Source organism: Aquila chrysaetos, chromosome 20, assembly GCF_900496995.4.
Source record: "Aquila chrysaetos chrysaetos chromosome 20, bAquChr1.4, whole genome shotgun sequence".
NCBI lineage: Eukaryota > Metazoa > Chordata > Aves > Accipitriformes > Accipitridae > Aquila > Aquila chrysaetos.
The window spans coordinates 8,014,630-8,033,083 of NC_044023.1; the positions used below are offsets into that span (position 1 = coordinate 8,014,630).

Sequence of the window (18,454 nt, forward strand, 5' to 3'; positions counted from 1 at the left end):
AAAGTGTGTTCCTGGCCAAGTCCTAGCAACACCTCTGCCACTCAGTGCCACCTGTCTGCACTGCTAGGACCTTCTCAACCCAAAGTCACCACCTTGGCATCCTCTCCACCTTCCTCTCTCTCTGCAGCAGGAGCACTTGCAGTCAAAGACTTGAATGAGCCCTTGGTTGATGCCACCACCTGCGTGTATTTGACCATCACATCCCAGCTGCTGCCCACACCAGCAAAGTCGCATTACACCTTCAACCTGAGAGACCTCTCCAAGGTGTTCCAGGGCATGCTCATGGCTGAGCCCAGCACGATCGAGGTGAGTCCTCCCATCAGCACAGTCATGCCACCCAGGGGAAGACCAGAAATGTTCTAGTTAAGGCCTCATTGACAGGCCTCAATTTCTCGTTGAAGCTGCATTTTGGTATTGTTCAATGAATGTGGTGACCTTCCTTTTGGCTATATGGCCTAGTACCGGTAGTAAACAGACCAATCCTGCCACCCCAGCCCTTCCTTGGCATGGAAGCAGGTGAATGGCCACAGGGAGTCAGTGCGACACAGCCCGGACATTCGGGGCTGGATGAAGCCATAGGGGACCAGACAGGGGACCACGCAGGGGCAGACGTGTTGTCCTGTTACCAGCTTGTAGCAGTGGAGGCTTCTGCCCTTTCAGCTCTCCTGAGGACCTTGCTCTGGCTCCAGCCTAGCCAGTAGAGATTGGCGTATCACAGGAAGTACTTAGGACACTGGTTCTGTGCTACACCCGAATAAAAGGATCTTTCCGAAAAACACAAGAACTTCTGAAAACAGTAAAAATTAAATCAAACTGGGGGAAAGATAAGGATAAACAACATGAAATTTAAATCTCTCAAAGCCTGACATATGGACAAATAGAGGGGGGATTAGCTGAAACTGTAATGAGCTCTCTGCAAAGCAGCTGTTTTGACAAGAGTTGGTTTTGAGAGGAGAAGGGAATGCGACTTCCTCCACCCAGTTCTTTCTCCACTTCAGCTGCCTTCTAGCAGGATTGGAGCTGGCTGCATGCGGGGCAGGAACCAGCTTTCCTGACAGCGAGGCTCTTCATACTTCTCTGTTTCTCTCACGGGGGCTGTTTTGCTTGGATTTCCTACCAGAACAAACTGCACCTGCTGAGACTGTGGTACCATGAGAGCTGCCGGGTCTTCTGTGATCGCCTAGTCAGCAAGGAGGACCAGACCTGGTTTGACAACCTGATGAAGAGTATGATGGAGGAGTTAGGCACCACTTTTGAGGAGGTCATTCCCTCCCAGCCAGTTCTGTTTGGGGACTTCATGGAGCCAGGTGCCAATATCAAACTGTACAAAGCAATCAACAGCCAGGAAGAGGTAAGGACCCTGGGAATCATGATGATGTGAACTATGTTCTCATCTTCCAAGTCTTCTGCAAACAAAAGAAAACACTTATTAGTAACCATGGGGCTTCTTGAATTGAAGGTGTCTAGAAACACAAACCCTCCCAGGGCTCTCCTGTGAAATCCTACCCCAGATACGGATAGTGGCCGCATTTGGTGCGATGGGAAGTTGAGGTAGAATAAGTTGTCTCTGCATTGCCATCCTGGGGGCAGCCTGCTATGCCAAATCTCCCAAATGAACTGCACTTGGGACTGAAAAGTGAAATTTGCTGGAAAGAAATGGCACATTACCCCCAAACAATACTACTTTTGCCATTAAAGACTTCACAATTGACCTTTACAAGTAATTAATGTTACTGCCAGATTCCCTGTTGGAGAAGATACTGCAAGTACTTTGGTAGTGATAATTAAGCAAAGGCAATGAGCAGTGCATTTTGCACTCATTATCAGAAACAGAGGATTATCCTGTCGTCTCCTCTTGTGATAGCTGTGTGACAAGGACTGGTAATTAACTGAGCTTTCCAATCTCTTTTGCAAAGCAGGTAGGCCTGTCCCCCACTGAGGTGAGCACAGCTGAGACAGCCAGACTTACCAAGTTGCTGCACAGTCCACTGATGCACACAGAACTTTGGCATCTAGGCAGGGATCTCAGCACTGTATGAATTCCAGCCGACGTTGCTTGCCCAGGTTCACAGTGAGATTGCTGAGGGGGGTAGGACCAAATCCCAGATGTCTTCATGGTTCATCTCCTGCTCTGGACTGAGGCTGCTGTTGAAGAGAGCCCTGGAAAGGGCAGGAGAGGCTGCTCCTGCAGCTATTATGTGCAATGGCTGGACCAGGAGAGGAGCGCGCTTCTCTACCTGTCTATGACCAGCAGTGTTTTCTTCCAGCACCTGCCCTTTCCAGCCAGGATCCTAACCACAGGATGTAGCAGCAGACAGTGGTCAGCTATACAGCGAGGAAGCTCTCCCTGAGGGAGACCCTGGAAACAGTATGGGTCAGGCAGCCATAAGCTATTTTATTTTCAACTATGCCTTGCTATTTCTCCAGGCAAACAGCACTGCTGGGAACAGCAGACCTTAGTCACTTCCCTGAGTTAGTTTAAGGTCACCATTCAGCAGCTGCTGCCACCACTAACTAAATTCAGCCCAGTGCAATGGCAGTTCCTATAGGAGCATAGAGAGCCATCACCTCCCGAAAAACAGCTCCTAGGGAGCAACTGGGAGAGACAGCTGCTCCCAGATACTGTTGATCAACAGGCTTTGCCCTCCCAGAAGCCTAGCTGTGCTTACAGACAACCACCCACCCCCCTCACAATTGCTTTTATCTGGTAGCCACAATTGACTGTTTCTGCCCACAGCTGAAGGTTGTGATTGAGGATTACCTGGAGGAGTACAATCAAATCAACACCCCAGAGCTGAAGCTTGTGCTTTTCATGGATGCAATACAGCACATCTGCCGAATCAGCCGGATCCTGCGGCAGGTTCCAGGGAATGCTCTTCTTCTGGGTGTTGGGGGAAGTGGGAGACAGTCTCTCACCAGGCTAGCATCTCACATGTAAGTAATGCACTCCTATGCACATAATGTGGAGCTGCTCCATCAGGGCTGCCTCCAAAGAATCTCTTTTCCTGCCCTTTCTGCTACTGGTTACACATTTTTCTGGTTGCTGACTCTTCAGATTTAACATTCAAGAGCTAGGGCTCAGTTAACATGCACATCTACACTAGAAAAATTGGTCTCTTGCCTGCTAGTAGCTTGGGTTACTGACTGCTGTGGGCATGCAGCAAATGAGCAAAAGCAGCATGGTCTATGTCAGCTCACTGGCCTGTGCAGCACTCGGCATGGCAGGGGAATAGATAGGGGCTTCTTCCTGGGAGCTGGGCAGCAGGAAGACAAAGACAGGAGCTACTAGTGACAAGTGATCAAGTGACACTGGCAGTAGGACTGGTGAGTCTTGGGAGCCAAGAGGCCACGAGGCGGGAAATTTGAAGAGCCAGGGAACTAGGCTGAGGAAGAAAATTCTTCCAGCTCTGAATACAAGGTGTGATCCTGGAGAAATGCAACCACGGTTCCCAGGTGCACCAGCCTCTGAGGGCAGCATCACAAGAAAAATCCATGTTGAGTTGCTCCCTCTGCACTCTTAGGCACTGGGCCTGAGAAGCAGTGTGACTTTGTTAGCTTATGGAATTGTACTTCTCCTGGTTTCTACCTAGCTCAGGTATCTCTCCTATGGGTAAAACATGCTCTTGGGTTGGTGGCTGAACATGCACAAGGACAGGCGTGTGCTCAGGACTCATTGCGGGAAAACAACTTGCTTGAGTCCTCTCCCCCTGAGTCCACAACACATACTTAGGATTGACAAATAGTAGATTTTAATTCAGTGTAAATCCACAGGCTTCTCTTTCCTTTAGGGCAGATTATGAGTGTTTCCAGATTGAACTATCCAAAAATTATGGCATGACCGAATGGCGAGATGACGTGAGGAAGATCATGATGAAGGCAGGCCTTCAAAGTCTACCCAAGACGTTCCTATTTGTAGACACACAGGTACAAGTGTACTCTCAAGGTACAGGAGTATTAGCATGGTGGACTCCATCTCAAAAGGAGTCAGAAACATCTCTAAGCTCAGTAAATCCCCCTGAAGAGGATTGAGGAGCTTTGATAGAAACCAGGCACAGCTTGTTTCTTAAGTAGTCCACCTTCATCATCTTATAAAAAAGCCCCATGGAAAGTAAAGGTGGTATATTTGTTGCTAGAGGGACCGTACAGCTGTGTGTGAGTGGGATGATTCTTCTGTTGCTCAAGGAAGCCTCTTTCAGCTCCATCCAAGGGTTTGGTGGGATCAGAGATTTTAGACACAGCTGCCTGAAGCTAAGCACTACACTGGCCACTGTTACTAGACATCCTAAGTAACATCATTCTCTTTCTTTTCAAAGATACCAGTAGATTTTAGGGCCTTATGCCTGCTGGTTCCACATGATAATGTTGGCTTGTTACTGTAAACTGTAACTCGCTAATGACTAGACCAACTTCTGGAATTCACCGTTATGTTCCCCATAGGCTTTTTTACTGCCTTCATTATCACAGGAACCAAGTCCCTTCTGGCAGCGCCCCAAGCAATGAGATGAATATCTGTCAAGTGGTGCTTGTTCTTGCATCCTTTTCCCTGCAGTGAGAAGTATATGTGGGAGAAGAGGGGCATGGGAGGGTGCATTTAGTTAAATAGATGGATGCTGTGTATTTCTGATTTAGCAAAGGTGGAGAGGTGAGTGTAGCTCTGGAGGGAGATCATCCCACAGACTGTGACACATCCCTACAATTACTCTGTCTCTCACATCGATGAGTTTTATCCTAATAGTGAAGTGTTCTGTGCTGGAGGAATGAAGACCCAGAGCAACCTAATGTTTGAGGTCTGGTTGCAGGGTCACTGCAAGGCAGGGAGCAAGGCCCTGAGCATAATTTCTCTTTAAGGAGACAGTGAATGGGCAGAGGGAGGTTTGTTCTCAGGCACACACCTCCACCCCTGAAATGGCTAAACATGGCTGTTCAATTGGAAATGCTGGACAAGGGTCAGAGTATGCTTTCCTAGAGCAGAGTGATCACAGAAATGATTCCTTATAACAGGGGCTGAGGGCTATATTTATCCAGAATTGATCTCCATGGCATGTGGATACATGACTGTCTTATGACTTACTTAGGAAGCTACTTTTTTTTTTTTTCCTATCATATCCTTAGATTAAAAATGAATCCTTCCTTGAGGATATCAACAACCTGCTCAACTCGGGTGACATTCCCAACATTTACAACCCTGATGATCAAGAACAGATCATGATGGCTATGAAGCCCATTGTTCGAGATCTAGGACAGCAGCCCACCAAGGCCAATTTGATGGCTGCATACACAGCACGGGTTCGCAGCAATATCCACATGGTCCTGTGCATGAGGTACAGTTCAGGGGTAGCACTCCCTGCTGTCAATGTTAACGTTAATTATTCTCTCCTTGTCTTTTGCCTTGCATCACTTTGTCATTGGACCTTTGTTTCTAAGCCCCTGACTTTGGAGGAGGAATAAGATTTGCATACCACCTACCCATAGGACTGGATACTATTTTTACATTTTGCTAGTTTCAAGATGAAATTTGAAAAGTTTAAGAATATGATTATATGCGATCCAGATTAAATACAAGCTTCCTCCTCCTTCATGCACCATTGAGCTGTTTGTTACAAAAACATCTTGCTTGAATTTGGGGCTCAGTTGCACCATGTTTATTCATGAATCTAGTGCATAGTCCATGAACAGCTTGCTTGCTTGCAGGAGGGCTGCCAGAAGGTACAGGGCATTCTCAGTGCAAGTACAAGTGGAAGAATCAGGACCATGATTTTGGTCTGGTGATGTGATCTCTGCATTCACCTGCTTGAAATAGATTTCAGGTCACATTTATTTCTTACCCCTTAAGTGTTCTCCCTAGGGAGGGACCCATAAAAAATCACCCCACTACCATCTTAATACTTCCAGAATATACCCAGGACTTCCAAGGAGTGGCTGTGACACACACCTCAGGACATGTGGCTCACTGCCTGAACTTTCATTCCCCATTTCCCTCTCTCCTTCTTCCTTGGGTATATTCCCTTCCTTCTTACTCTGTAAGAGTTCAGGATGGTTCTTGAGGGAAGTAAGAAAGCTATTTTAGCCTTGTGTTTATAGCCAGTTGCAACATCTCTTTTCTACATGTCTTCCCCTCAGCCCAATAGGAGAAGTCTTCCGTGCACGCTTGAGACAGTTCCCCTCTCTTGTGAACTGCTGTACCATCAACTGGTTTAATGAGTGGCCTGCTGAAGCCCTGCAGTGCGTTGCCTCCTCCTTCTTGCACAGGATCCCACATCTTGGTGCCAGTACTGAAGATGTCAATGGAATGGTAGGTGCCACACTCAACACACAAAACACAGCTCCTGTGTGCTCAATGTGCCATGTCTCTAGATACACAGAGACAATGGATGCAGGACATACGTGCAGAAAGGTCCTACCCTGTAGCAGAAATGTTCCATGGCAGGATCATTCAACTAGAGAACTGGTTAGCTTTTGTATGCCTTGAAATGGCCATGTCCATTCGTCCTCCTCTCTATGGCACTGAAGCCCACACATATACATAAGCTCTGCTGTGACTGTACACTTAGGGTCTCTGTGGGTATCACATAGACTTGCCTACATGTTCAGTACTGAATAAGATTGTTTCTTTCCTTTCCCCTTGTAGATTCAAGTATGTGTAGAAATCCATCAGAGCGTGGCAAATAAGTGCCAAGTGTACCTAGCAGAGCTGGCCAGACACAATTATGTCACTCCCAAGAGCTACCTTGAGTTCCTCAGCATCTTCAGTTCCCTGATTGGAAAGAAGAAACAGGAACTGAACACAGCCAAGAACAGGATGAAAAGTGGCCTGGACAAGGTTCGTCACTCACACCCAGGAGATCTTTGGGCCTGCCTTACCTGCTCTGATTAGTGTATTTATAGCTGCAAAGATGCAGTGAGATGCCCTACACATCTCCTGTGTAACAGGAGAAGGCTCATGCTAAAGCAAATGATAACTATGCCTTCTGCCAGGGCCAGTCTTTCTGAAGGGCTGCGTCTGTAACAGCTCTAAAAGAATGATGGTTCCCAGTCTTTGGGGACCACAGACCACTCTAGCTCATAATCTCTCAGGATGTTCCTTATTAACCTTTTAATTGAAAGCCCTGTTAACAGCAACATGATTCCACTGACACTGTCATGACCTTATGAAGTAATGCCCATCATGTACAGGCACCATTAGGCACTACTGTTTATAAACACACCAGTGCCAGACGGTTGCTTAAGCAGGAACCAGGGCAAGACCTGCTTTGTACAGCCTGACTCTGGGCAGGGAGCACCCACTAGGACAGCACAGCCCTTTCCCGGGGCTTTCTGCGGCTGCTGCCTCTGCTCTCACTCCACTCTGCTCCCACAGCTCTTGCAAACAGCAGAGGATGTAGCGAGGATGCAGGAGGAGCTGGAGTCCGCCCGCCCTCTCCTGGCACAGGCAGCCAAGGACACACTGGCAACCATGGAGCAACTGCAGGTACTGCTGCTGGACAGCCCTGCATTGTCCAAGTCTGCTCAGACTGGACACAGGGCTTGGGGAGGCCATGCAGGGGTTGTATGAAACTCTGCTTGATCTGACAGTAAAAAGGCCTCCAATTAGCACATCAGGTATTTATGCAGAGCAGCACTGCCAGCAAGAATGGCCTTCTGCTGGGGTCCCTGCTCTGGTGTTGGTGGGGGCCAGTCACAACCTACTAGCCAGTTGCTAGCAGAAGTGATGGCTCACATGCCCCTGTCTCAAACCACAACCCGGAGTCAATCAGCCAAGCTACCAGCTCCCTTTCCTCCCTGGTTTAGATCCTTGCAAGAACAGACTAGCAACACTACTAACACAATTCTCAGGTGGCCTGAGCAGCTCTAAGCCCAGACTGTTGTTGCTGAAAGGGATCATTCCCCCACATCGCATCCCCAGGGAGCTGATCCTGCTGCAGCCTGCCCCTGCTGGCCCAAACCTCAGGGATCATCACACACACAGTCACTTGTGCCACTGCAGAAGAAGGAACTGTCCTCTTGTTGGCTGTCACTACCTTCCCACCTCCTTGTGTTCCTCCCTGCCTGTCTCCTACTGTGGGATGGCCAGACAGAGGGAAGAGACACTAACATCATACAGCTCTGCATGCAAAGGGGAAGGAATCTGCAATCTCCCATGTTCCCACATAGCAGATAGAGATATGGCTATATTCCACATTCACTTTACATGTCCTGGTAGTGTTTTAACCCTGAGGGTAGACAGAAGTCACAGTTTTGGAAACAAAACCCTCAGCATATCTTCTTATTCCTCCATCTCCCTACACATTTGCATCCCTATACATCCTCTCCCTTTGCCAATAGGAAAAATGACTAGAGCAGCTAATTCCTGCAGGACTAACACCATTCCAGGCCCAGCCAGAGCTAGAGCTTTTGGGTGATCTCTACAGGCTAACAAAAAGCCTCCTGCCAGTATGATGCAGAAAGGGGATCCCCTCCAGTAGTTAGGCCTGAGCATGTCTCTGCTGGAAGAAAACACATGACCTGTCAGGACAGCTGTGATCCTTACCTAGCAGTGCTGAGCCAAGCCAAAGGGGTGCCCTGGCTCCAGCACACTTCTGAGGCTGTCTCTGGTGTTGCAGGTGGACACAGCTGTGGCTGAAGAGACAAGAAGTGCTGTGCAGGCTGAGGAGATGAAGGCCAAAGTGAAAGCGCAGACAGCCCAAGCCATTGCAGATGATGCTCAGAAGGACTTGGCTGAAGCCCTCCCAGCCCTGGATGCTGCTCTTGCCAGCCTGAGGAACCTCAACAAAAGTGATGTTACAGAGGTAACTGGGTTGAGGGGGAGAGTGGCAGAGCTGGGTCTGGTCCTGGACACCCTCTCACTTTGCAGCAATTCCCCTTCTATAGGCTTGCAGCATCCCCAACCTTTTCCAGCATGTCTGTCCTTCCCCCTAGGCTCACAGTCTGGGCAGCTGCCCATGCAGCTTCTTCGCTTCACTCCTTTAGAAGCAAAGAGTTGTGAAGGGCAGAGAGCCAGGAGCTGGCTCCTGGGTGTTCCTACATGTTGTTTCCAACTTGTGCCAGAGAGGGTGTTGAGGAGGGCTCACCCCATGGTACCTGTCCATGGGGGTAGGTGGCAGGCAGTGCCACAATGCAACCCTGAGTATTGGCTGCACAACACAGGGACAGATCTAGCAGCACACTGTCTGAAACAGCAGGCTCTTTTGAAAGGTGATCCACCACAGGCAGAGAAGAGGAAGAGGCAATGGCTGGTGGGCTGACTTCAAGGAACACTGGCTTGAAATAGGATAGTTGGAGAAAGGAGGGTGATTCTGAGCCTGGCAAGTGTCACAGCCCATAACCAAGACAGCAAACTCAGCAAGTACAAGATTTTATTGCCCAGGGTATAACAGCTCTGGAGGCAAGCTCTGCAATTGTGAGTAATGGACCTTTTTATTCCCCACAAAATATACAAAACTCCTTTCCCCAGAAGGTGAGGAAAAGTGTCAGTCCGCTTGCCCCCAGCACCCATTCTCTTGTAGAGTTGGCATGAGAAGTCTCCTGTCTATACAAGGCTTCCAATGCCAACTCACAAGATACATCAATTTCTTTCATATCATCTATCCCACCCACCAGCTTTGGGAAACTCTTTGTTTAAGGAATAAGCTCCCTGCTTCTTTTAAGCCCAGCTGCTGCACCATGACCCAAGTAACCTGTCACGAGCTAGGACCACCAGAGTTCTCTCCCAGTCCAGGACTGATGACCCAGCCCAACCAAAAGATGGCACCATTTCTGTGGCAAGGAGTGAGCATCCCTTTGACCTACTCCTTTGCATAAGGCAGCTCCATCACTGGTCCCTTGGAGGAAGCCCACACCTGCTTCTCCAGCTCCTCCACCACCTCTCTCAGCCAATCCTCATTGCAGTAAAAATACACGTAAAGGTTGCGCTCTGTCTGCAGGATAGGGCTCTCCAGAGATCTGCGTTTGACCTTCAAGTCACTCAGGAGGTCTGCCAGCTTTTGGTAGAGGTTGTCCTGCATGGTGATCAGTTGCTGCATCAGGTCTGTGATCTCCTGAGGGGCAGAGCCCAAATACATGTGAACATGGAGAAAATCCCCCTCTTTCTGCCAGCTGTGGAACAGCTCAGCCCACCAGAAACAACTACCCACCTGGCTCAGGCCTTGAAACACATCCAGAGGAACAGAGGTAGCTTACTGGGCCACCCTGGCTAAGGCACCCCGATCTCTATACTTAACAGCACATGTGAAACACAGTAAGAATTGCCTTTGTCCCTCAGCCAGCCACTGCCTCATTGGATAGCTTTTGGGACAAGGCAAGGATCAGGCCAACCTCCTCCTCTGGCTCTGTCAGCTGAGAGGCAGTAAGTTCTCCCCCATGCACCCAGAGAGGATGGCACAGAAGGCTCTGACTCACAGCCCTGTGCCACCCAGCAAGGCCTGGTGGAGCCGGAGTGCTTGCTTACCGGAGAGGAGAGCTGCAGCTGGTTGGAGCTGTTGTACAGCAGCCCGTAGAGCACCTCTGTGGAGGACTCCAGGGCAGGGAGCTGGGACATAGGAGCTGCCAGCTGTGCTTCCAGCACCCTCTGGTCCTGAACCAACTGGGAGCAATGGGCTGCTATGGCCTCATAGCTGTGGAAGAGCTGCTCCTCCCAATCTTGCCCCACCAGCATCTCCCAGAGTCTGCAAGAAAGGACAGCCAGCCAGAGGTGTGAGCAGTGTGCCAGCACTGAGGAAGAACAGGGCTCAGGGGACATTGTACACTGTAGGACTGGGATGCAAGCAGCTGTGGGGCAACAATGAGAGGACAACCTCACCTGGTGAGCAGCCCATGTCCTGGAGGTCTGGGAAGAGCACCATAAAGGACCACACTGGCTCAAGAGCCAGTCAGGGACTCCTTGCTACCAGACACCAGCTACTCCAGAGCTGCGCAGGAAAGACTGAGAAGCCAGTCAGTGCAGGACACCCAACCAGAGAAAGCTCTTGCTCCAAGCAGCTTGTGCTTTTTTCTGGCCTAGCTCTCCTTCTCCATGGCTGAAGACTTGCCTCTGCACTCTCCACCTTTACATCCTAGGAACACCTCTGTTCTTCCTACTCATTCCCTTCTCCAAGCCCATGCTTTGCTGCAGCAGCCATAGCCAGCCAGGAAGAAGCAAATGCCATCTTCTGGGGAATTTCACACTACTGTGGAGTCAGGGTGCCTCCGCACTGGCAGAAGAGCACTGCTAGACTGCCTGGTAGCTTGGGTCTGCCACATGCCTCTCCCATTCCCATGCCACCTCCTCCACATCTAGTTTGTTCCTTGTGCACACACACACCCAGGCCCTTACCGTACAGCAGAGAGGTCTTTGGGGTCTATCCATATGCGTGGACAACATTTCTGGGAGGAGCTGGCATCTTTGAAGTAGTCCTGCTGCTCCTGCAGCCTGGTCTGGGCTTCCCTCATAGCAGTTTTCATCTCCCTCAGCTCAGAAGCCTTCTGGTCCAACTCCTTTCTCTCCCATTTCAGCTGGAGCTCCAGCAGATCCAGGCGGCTGTGCTGGCTTGCCAGCCACGCAGCTGCCTCCTCCTGCCTCCTGGCAACGTACTGCAGATGGGCAGCTTCCAGGCTGAGCTGCCTCTGCAGGATGGGCAGGCGAGAGAAGCAGGCCTCTGCCTTCAGCAGGGGTGGCAGCCGGTGGGTCAGGATCTGCGCGATGTCGCAACGCAGGGCATGAAGCTGCTTCTGAAGTGCGGCAGCCTGACTCCGGAGCTCTGCCTCAACTACATGCTGTGCAGGGGGAAGACAAGACAGGCTGGTGTCGGGGTGCACCACTAGCGCTGCCTGGCTCTGCCACCCCCTCCCGACATGTCAGCTGTGCTCCAGCATTCAACAGCAGGGACTGCCTGCAGCACAGGCAGACCCTGCCACAAAGGATGGTGGAGGAAAGGGAGGACTGGCCCTACCTGGTTCTCCTTGAGAGCTTCCAGAGTCCTCTGGGCCCACTCCAGCGCAGCACAGTTGCCTTCCACTTTTGCTGACATGACTATAACCTCCCTCTGGGCACAGATATGTGCTTTCTCCATTCGGCTCAGCTCCTTCCAGTAGTGGTCTCGGTCCTGCAGTAGCTCATCTCCATCAGTCCCAAGGCTTTTCGGCATTGTTGTTTGCTCGGCATCCATTCTCTCTGTGGCTTCCTGGCTGCTATCTCTCTCTTCCTCATCCCCCATGCTCAACACCTCTCGTCCATTCCTCCCCTCCACTAGCAGCTCTGCCTTTGAGCCTCGGACCAGTATTCCCTGACTTGCTGCTGCCGCCCCCCATGGTGTGTTTGCACACTCTTGATAAGGAGCTCCTCTTCTTCCTTCCAGTATTTTCCAGTCTGAGTCCATCTGTGTCGCAGCCTCCAGCCTTTCCTTCAGGCTGCTCTTTCCCTGTGCACTTTTTCCCTGAGCATCTGGAGCTTGGACACTCCCTGGTAGGACCTGCTGGATGAAACTCTCAAACATGTTGGTGGCCTGTTGTTCTAGCTCCATGTAAGGGCCAAGATCCATCTCGCACAGCAGTGCCGGCAGCCGGCCTTTCCCCACATCCCCATGCCACTCTGCCAGCTGCTTTGCAGCCTTGCTGATCTGGCTCAGGACAGCTCTGGTTTGGAAGGCTTCTACTTCCAGGTCCATCTGAGCCTTCCTCAAGTCCTGCTTCACCACTTTCTCCTCCTCCTCCAAACACCTCAGCTCCCGCTGCAGGTTGGCTGTCCAAACCTGCAGCTTGCTGTGTCGCCAGAGCTGACGGTCACGATAGTCCTTCAGCTCCTGAAGCTCCTGCTGCAGGGCCTCCAAAGGGAGACCCTCATCATCCGGTATCGTGCTTGGCAACTGCGGGACCTGGTGGCACATCTGTAACACCTGCTCGAGAGCATCACCTTCCAGGATGGGCTTGCCTGCAGCCAACAGGGCATCGTAGGCCTCCACCTCAGCTGGGCTCAGCACATTCTCCTCACCCACCGTGCTGCAGAACCACTCGAGGAACTGCTTTGTCTGAGGGCAGTCAAAGAGCCACTCAAAGTCCTTCTCACAGAGCGTGTCTGCGTGGGGGTAGACCAGCCTCAGTGTCGCCACAAACTCTGCCCCTCCGTTGACCGTGTCCGGTGGGAAGGCTTGGGAGTATCTCTGGCTGAACATGGCAAGGATGGTCAGCACTAGAAGGAAAAAAGCAGGAGTCATCCTTAAGGGTCCTGACACCCACAGCCATCTCAAGGGTGCCACAGCAGCACTCCTAGCTGCCTGCTTGAGAAGAGACTCAAGCAGTCCCTCCACAAGTGCTGCAGACCAGCTTATGGGGTGCAGCATTGCTGCAGTGGGGTACAAGGCAAACGAGAGCCCACAGAGCAAGGGAGAAAGCCTGCCCATGCCCCATTTCCATACAGCCTCCTCCCCAGGGCCATACGGGTCTAGCTCCTTTGCTAAGACATCTTCACCCTGTAAGACACACCTGTCAGCACCAGGGCAGGCTTTTTCAGCTCATAGTTTGCTCCTTGCCCTTTCAGATAACCAGCTTTCCCTTCAAATACCTCTGTCCTTCCTGCGTGTGCATTGCATCCTCTAAATGTCCTCCCACTGGTCCCAGTGTCCCCTGGGCCAGCTGAGGGATGAGCACCCCACCAAGAACCAGGCCAACCCGCTGTCTCCATTTGGGTTTTGAAGGTACGAGCAATGCAGCGGCCTCCCCTCGGTGTGAAGATGGTGATTGAAGCTGTCTGCATTATGAAAGGAATCAAGCCCAAAAGGGTGGCAGGAGAAAAGCTGGGCTCCAAGGTGGATGACTACTGGGAGCCAGGCAGGGGCCTTCTCCAGGACCCAGGGAAGTTCCTGGACAGTCTGTTTAAGTATGATAAGGTAAGTGGTGGCAGAGGGAGGCTGTAACCAGGGATCAGGTATTGCCTCACAGAGATCCTTCTCACAGCAGTGAAGCTTAAAGCTCTCTGTGGGCAACACCCCTCAGCAGCACAGAGGTTGAGGACATATTTGGCCTGGAAGTCCTCGTGTCAGCTGGCTGCACTTCATTGCCTTGGGCAATGGGACACAGATGCACAAGTCTTGCCCTCCTGTCCCTCTGCTCCTTCTGTGTTGAAGAGCTGGATGGAAGTGGTTTGGGAAACGATTTTCCCAATCCCACAGCCATGCCTCCCAGGCCTCAAAACACAGTAATTTGATTCCTCTTGCTCCAGCACAATGCCTTGCCCACCCTGCCAGGTCCTGGGGCAGGCTGCAGCCACGGGGCAAAGCCCTTTGAGACCCTCAGTCAGATCTCCAGCACCCTTATCACCAATCTCCTTTCTCTCCCACCATTCCTTGCAGGACAACATTGCAGACACTGTGATCAGGGCCATCCAGCCCTACATTGACAGTGAGGAGTTTCAGCCAGCTGCCATCGCCAAGGTCTCCAAAGCTTGCACCTCCATCTGCCAGTGGGTGCGTGCCATGCACAAGTACCACTTTGTGGCCAAGATTGTGGAGCCCAAGCGGGTAAGAGGCAGCGTGACCCAGTTGCTCTAGGTGTTAGGGAAACAGTACTAGCAGCCCCCTTCTGCAGAAGATGCTGAGAATCACCATGTTCTCCAGGTCAGGACATGATGTTCAGACCAAGCCTTAGCAGAGCCAAAGCCTCAAAACCCATAACATAATAAAGTAGAAGAAATCAGCCTAGAATATGCTGGGACAGAAGTGGTACCTTGTTCTTAGTACTGAGTTCCTGGCTCAGCAGAAACTGTACTTACAGAACCATTCCCACATCTCACTAGTGTTTCAGCCTCAATCCTCTCCGAGCCTAGCTATTTCTTCATTGTTATTTTGAGGCAAGCAGAGGAACCTTTCCTCCTGTTCACTAGTGGGCCACATCCTGAGCTTGTGTAAGCTGGCACAGGCTCTTGGCTTTTTGGAGCTATACAGAAATGCCTTCCTCACCCCTACTTTTATTCCTGAGCTTGCAGAACATCCCCCTGGAGTTCAGCAGGTCAACCTTTGTCATACAGGGAAGGATCTCAGTATCAGCTCCTGCTTTTATGGAAAACCAACTCTTGTTCCAAGGTCTCTAGCTTTTTGGGGAAGAGCCTGGCCATATGCCCAACATACCCACTGTTTCCTTGTGCATCTCCGCAGCAAGCCTGGCGGGAGGCAGAAGAGGACCTGCGTGCCACTCAGCAGGTCCTTGAGGAAGCTAAGGAACACCTGAGGGAGGTCGAAGGTGGCATTGCCGTGCTGCAAGCCAAGCACAAGATATGCATAGCCAAGAAGGAGGAGTTGGAGATGAAGTGTGAGCAGTGTCAGCAGAGACTGGGCCGTGCTGATATGGTAAGGGACAGAGCTGGGTTCTGCCTGCTTAGGTGAAACAACCTGATTTCAGGTCAAGGAGCACAGCGGTGATAACATCTGTGTGCCTGCAACTCAGGACAATCCTAGGTTGAAGCTGCCTGGCCAGATCTCAGCAGCACAACAGGACTGGGGAAGCTAAACTAGCCAGGCACTGGTGTGAAAATGTTGTCCTCTTGTGCACAGCTTCTTTAGCCAGGACAGCTGAGAGCAGCCCAGTAATCCCAGGATTAAGTGCTCAAATCTGGGGACAGAATTCAGGATATGGCAGAGGCCACCCTGCAATCTCTGGTCACCAAAGTCACCTGGAGCATTACCCAGAGAGCAGCAGGTCCAGGACACAAGGTTGGACCACACAGCAGCTCTCATATGTGCAACTTATTCCACAGCTCATAAACAGCCTGGCTGATGAAAAGGTGCGCTGGCAGGACACCGTAGAGAACCTGGATTACAAGATCAACAACATCACTGGAGATGTGCTGGTTGCAGCTGGCTTTGTGGCCTACCTAGGCCCTTTTACAGTAAGTGTGCAATGCTCCCTGTGAGGGGCTCAGTTAACTGCTCTGCTTTCCTGGCCTCTTGCTGTTGCTGGCCAGATCTGCTGGGAGAAAGGACTAGGGCAAAAGGGTGCAAGATCCCTCCTGGATCTCTCTCTGTGCCAGAGGCACAGGATCCCATTTCAATGGAAACAGGATGGTTTAGATGCTCACAGCAGACTAGCTGCAACTAAAAGAAAGGCTATGATTGTTCTTCTCGTGGCAGGGACACTATCGCGTAGCACTGTGCAAGGAGTGGCTGAGGCAGCTGTCAGAAAACAACATTCCTCACACCAAGGAGCCAAACCTGATCAACACCCTTGGAGACCCAGTGGAAATCCGCTCCTGGCAGGCAAGTTGGAGAAAAACCCAACGCTTCAGGCTGAAGGTGCCTCAGGCAAAGGCTAAAACACTCAGCTCACCAGGATCACCTGTACCAAAGGAAAGACCCCCAAACCAAACAGCTCAATAACAACCAAGCACCTCCACACTGCAGAGCTGGAATTGCTGCTGGGGCTCCTTGCACAATGAACAGGAGAGGACCTGGCAGCATCCAGGGCAGCAGCAACTCTGAGGGCATCAGCCTTAACCTGTAAGGCTTCCCCTTTACAAACCACAGGCTTAGAGCAAAGCCCTGGCCGTAGCCTGCCCAAGCCTAACTGTGCCAGCACAGCTCTGCCTCATGGCTCAGCTGCTTCAGGCAGAGCTGCAGCTCTAGGCTTAGCTGCTGTTAGAGGTACCCTCACCACCGTCCCTTATCTACCACGCTGGGACCACACAGGGGCCAGGGCAGCAAGGGCTTCTCTCTGGCCAGCAGTGTTGCACTAGCAGGTATTCCCAACAGCTTTTTCTACCCCATTAGATTGCCGGTTTACCCAACGACACCCTGTCTGTGGAGAATGGGGTAATAACACAATTCTCCCAGCGCTGGACTCACTACATAGATCCCCAAGGACAAGCAAACAAGTGGATCAAGAATCTGGTAAGAGTTGTGGGGAGGAAAGCCAGGTCTGCCAGGATAGGGGAAGTAGCTTTCTGTTAGGACCTGAGCAGAGCAGCCTCAGGCTTTGGACTCCAGAGCTGCAAGACCCCACACTGTCCCAGCCCAGCCTCCCCAGCACCAGACAGGTTCCGTATCTGTATTCATCCCAGGTGGGTTTCCCTGCTTGGGGAAATCAGCACAGGGCAGGAGGGGCCCTGCTGTAAGCAAGTGAGGCATGAGATTCCCACTCTGACTCTCCACTACCATTCTAAGGCCCTTACAGCCTTCACTGCGCCCTAAAACACACAGAACAACACTAGTATCTCCCATAACAGCCTTTAGGGTCCCTAGGACAGAAGGGATCAGGGTAGCATTACCTGCGAGCACAGTCCCTACTGCCAGAGTGCTGGAAGCACAGGCCACCACCTCTTCTCTTCCTCCAGAGAAGCACCCACTGCCCTTTTGAAGGGTCAGGCAGGAGGCTCAGGCAGCTGCTCCTGGTTTGCTCCCCAAGGGCTTTTCCCACCCACCTGCTCTCACTTTGCAGGCAAACAAGCTCTGAGTTACCAGTGTGGGGCTCTGCAGCGGTATGGTTCTTTGAAGGAGGTTCTCCCCATCTCCCCCCCGCTTTCCTGCTGCCTCATTGGGCTGTCTCTAGTGCCTGGTGACACGGACTAAACTTGCCAAAATAGCCAAAAACTAGCTGAGCAAGAAAAGATACCATTTCTGCTGCTCTGGGGAGCTAAATCAGCCCAGTGAGAGGTGTACCATGCACCAGAGCTGGACGTGAAGGTGGGCAGGACACCGCAGGGACCCTGCCCTCCCCTGCTGCCTTTCAGGAGAAGGTGAACAGCCTGGAGGTGGCCAAGCTGAGCGACCGGGACTTCCTCTGCAGTCTAGAAAATGCCATTACCTTCGGGAAGCCCTTCCTGCTGGAGAATGTCGGCGAGGAGCTGGATCCGGCTCTCGAGCCTGTCCTGCTGAAACAGGTCCCGTGTCTCCCCTTGGCAAAGAGGGGCAGTGGGTACCTGGCTGGGGTGTAAGGGGGAATCTGGCCAGGGTGCAGTGGGATGTGGTGGATTTGTAGGTCTCTCTGGGCAGGCAGCACTCACGTGGATACTGCCTGTTGTGTGCTTGTATGTCTTGGCCAGGGCTCCAACATGTTGGCAGCATCCTGCACACGCTGGTCTCCTGCCAGCAGGCGTCTTTGCCTGGGAGGCAGGGCCATGGAATACAGCTGCTCTGTTCAGGTTCAGGCCTTCAGGTCTGCCAGGTGGCTTGAAGCTGCTCTGTCCAGAGACTCTTCAGACTCTCTCCTCGCTGCAGAGCCCAGGGCACAGCAGGATGCCTTCCCTCACAAGAGGTAGCTGTCGCAGCCTTCCTGTATTTGTCCCTGTCTGGTACAGACCTACAAACAGCAAGGCAACACCGTGCTGAAGCTGGGGGATACGGTGATCCCCTACCATGAGGGTTTCAAGATGTACATCACCACCAACCTGCCCAACCCTCACTACAGCCCTGAGGTCTCCACAAAGCTCACCCTCATCAACTTCACCCTCTCACCCAGGTACCTGCTTACCCCATTAGCTGCCCATGCTGCTCAGCCT

General features: G+C 51.7%; 2 protein-coding genes across 2 annotated transcripts in view; one reads left to right on the top strand and one right to left on the bottom strand.

Annotated features, from left to right (window-relative positions):
- The window catches only part of DNAH1 (dynein axonemal heavy chain 1), a 70,191-nt gene that overhangs the window by 44,036 nt on the left and 7,701 nt on the right, over nucleotides 1-18,454 (top strand). The window contains exons 45-61 of the mRNA XM_041118600.1: nucleotides 128-306; nucleotides 1,121-1,351; nucleotides 2,738-2,934; nucleotides 3,789-3,924; nucleotides 5,113-5,321; nucleotides 6,121-6,292; nucleotides 6,629-6,820; nucleotides 7,358-7,468; nucleotides 8,601-8,786; nucleotides 13,665-13,856; nucleotides 14,319-14,486; nucleotides 15,120-15,311; nucleotides 15,719-15,850; nucleotides 16,092-16,217; nucleotides 16,728-16,847; nucleotides 17,687-17,836; nucleotides 18,254-18,414. Of these exons, the coding sequence (XP_040974534.1) occupies nucleotides 128-306; nucleotides 1,121-1,351; nucleotides 2,738-2,934; nucleotides 3,789-3,924; nucleotides 5,113-5,321; nucleotides 6,121-6,292; nucleotides 6,629-6,820; nucleotides 7,358-7,468; nucleotides 8,601-8,786; nucleotides 13,665-13,856; nucleotides 14,319-14,486; nucleotides 15,120-15,311; nucleotides 15,719-15,850; nucleotides 16,092-16,217; nucleotides 16,728-16,847; nucleotides 17,687-17,836; nucleotides 18,254-18,414 (2,854 nt within the window). The remainder of the gene's footprint in view (nucleotides 1-127; nucleotides 307-1,120; nucleotides 1,352-2,737; nucleotides 2,935-3,788; nucleotides 3,925-5,112; nucleotides 5,322-6,120; nucleotides 6,293-6,628; nucleotides 6,821-7,357; nucleotides 7,469-8,600; nucleotides 8,787-13,664; nucleotides 13,857-14,318; nucleotides 14,487-15,119; nucleotides 15,312-15,718; nucleotides 15,851-16,091; nucleotides 16,218-16,727; nucleotides 16,848-17,686; nucleotides 17,837-18,253; nucleotides 18,415-18,454) is intronic.
- On the bottom strand, nucleotides 9,263-13,234 carry LOC121232465 (HAUS augmin-like complex subunit 3). Its single transcript, XM_041118602.1, has 4 exons — nucleotides 11,925-13,234; nucleotides 11,309-11,748; nucleotides 10,445-10,661; nucleotides 9,263-10,034 (listed from the first exon to the last, which is right to left on the bottom strand). The coding sequence occupies exons 1-4, from the start codon at nucleotides 13,182-13,184 to the stop codon at nucleotides 9,783-9,785; spliced, it is 2,169 nt and encodes a 722-aa protein (XP_040974536.1). The 5' UTR covers nucleotides 13,185-13,234; the 3' UTR covers nucleotides 9,263-9,782.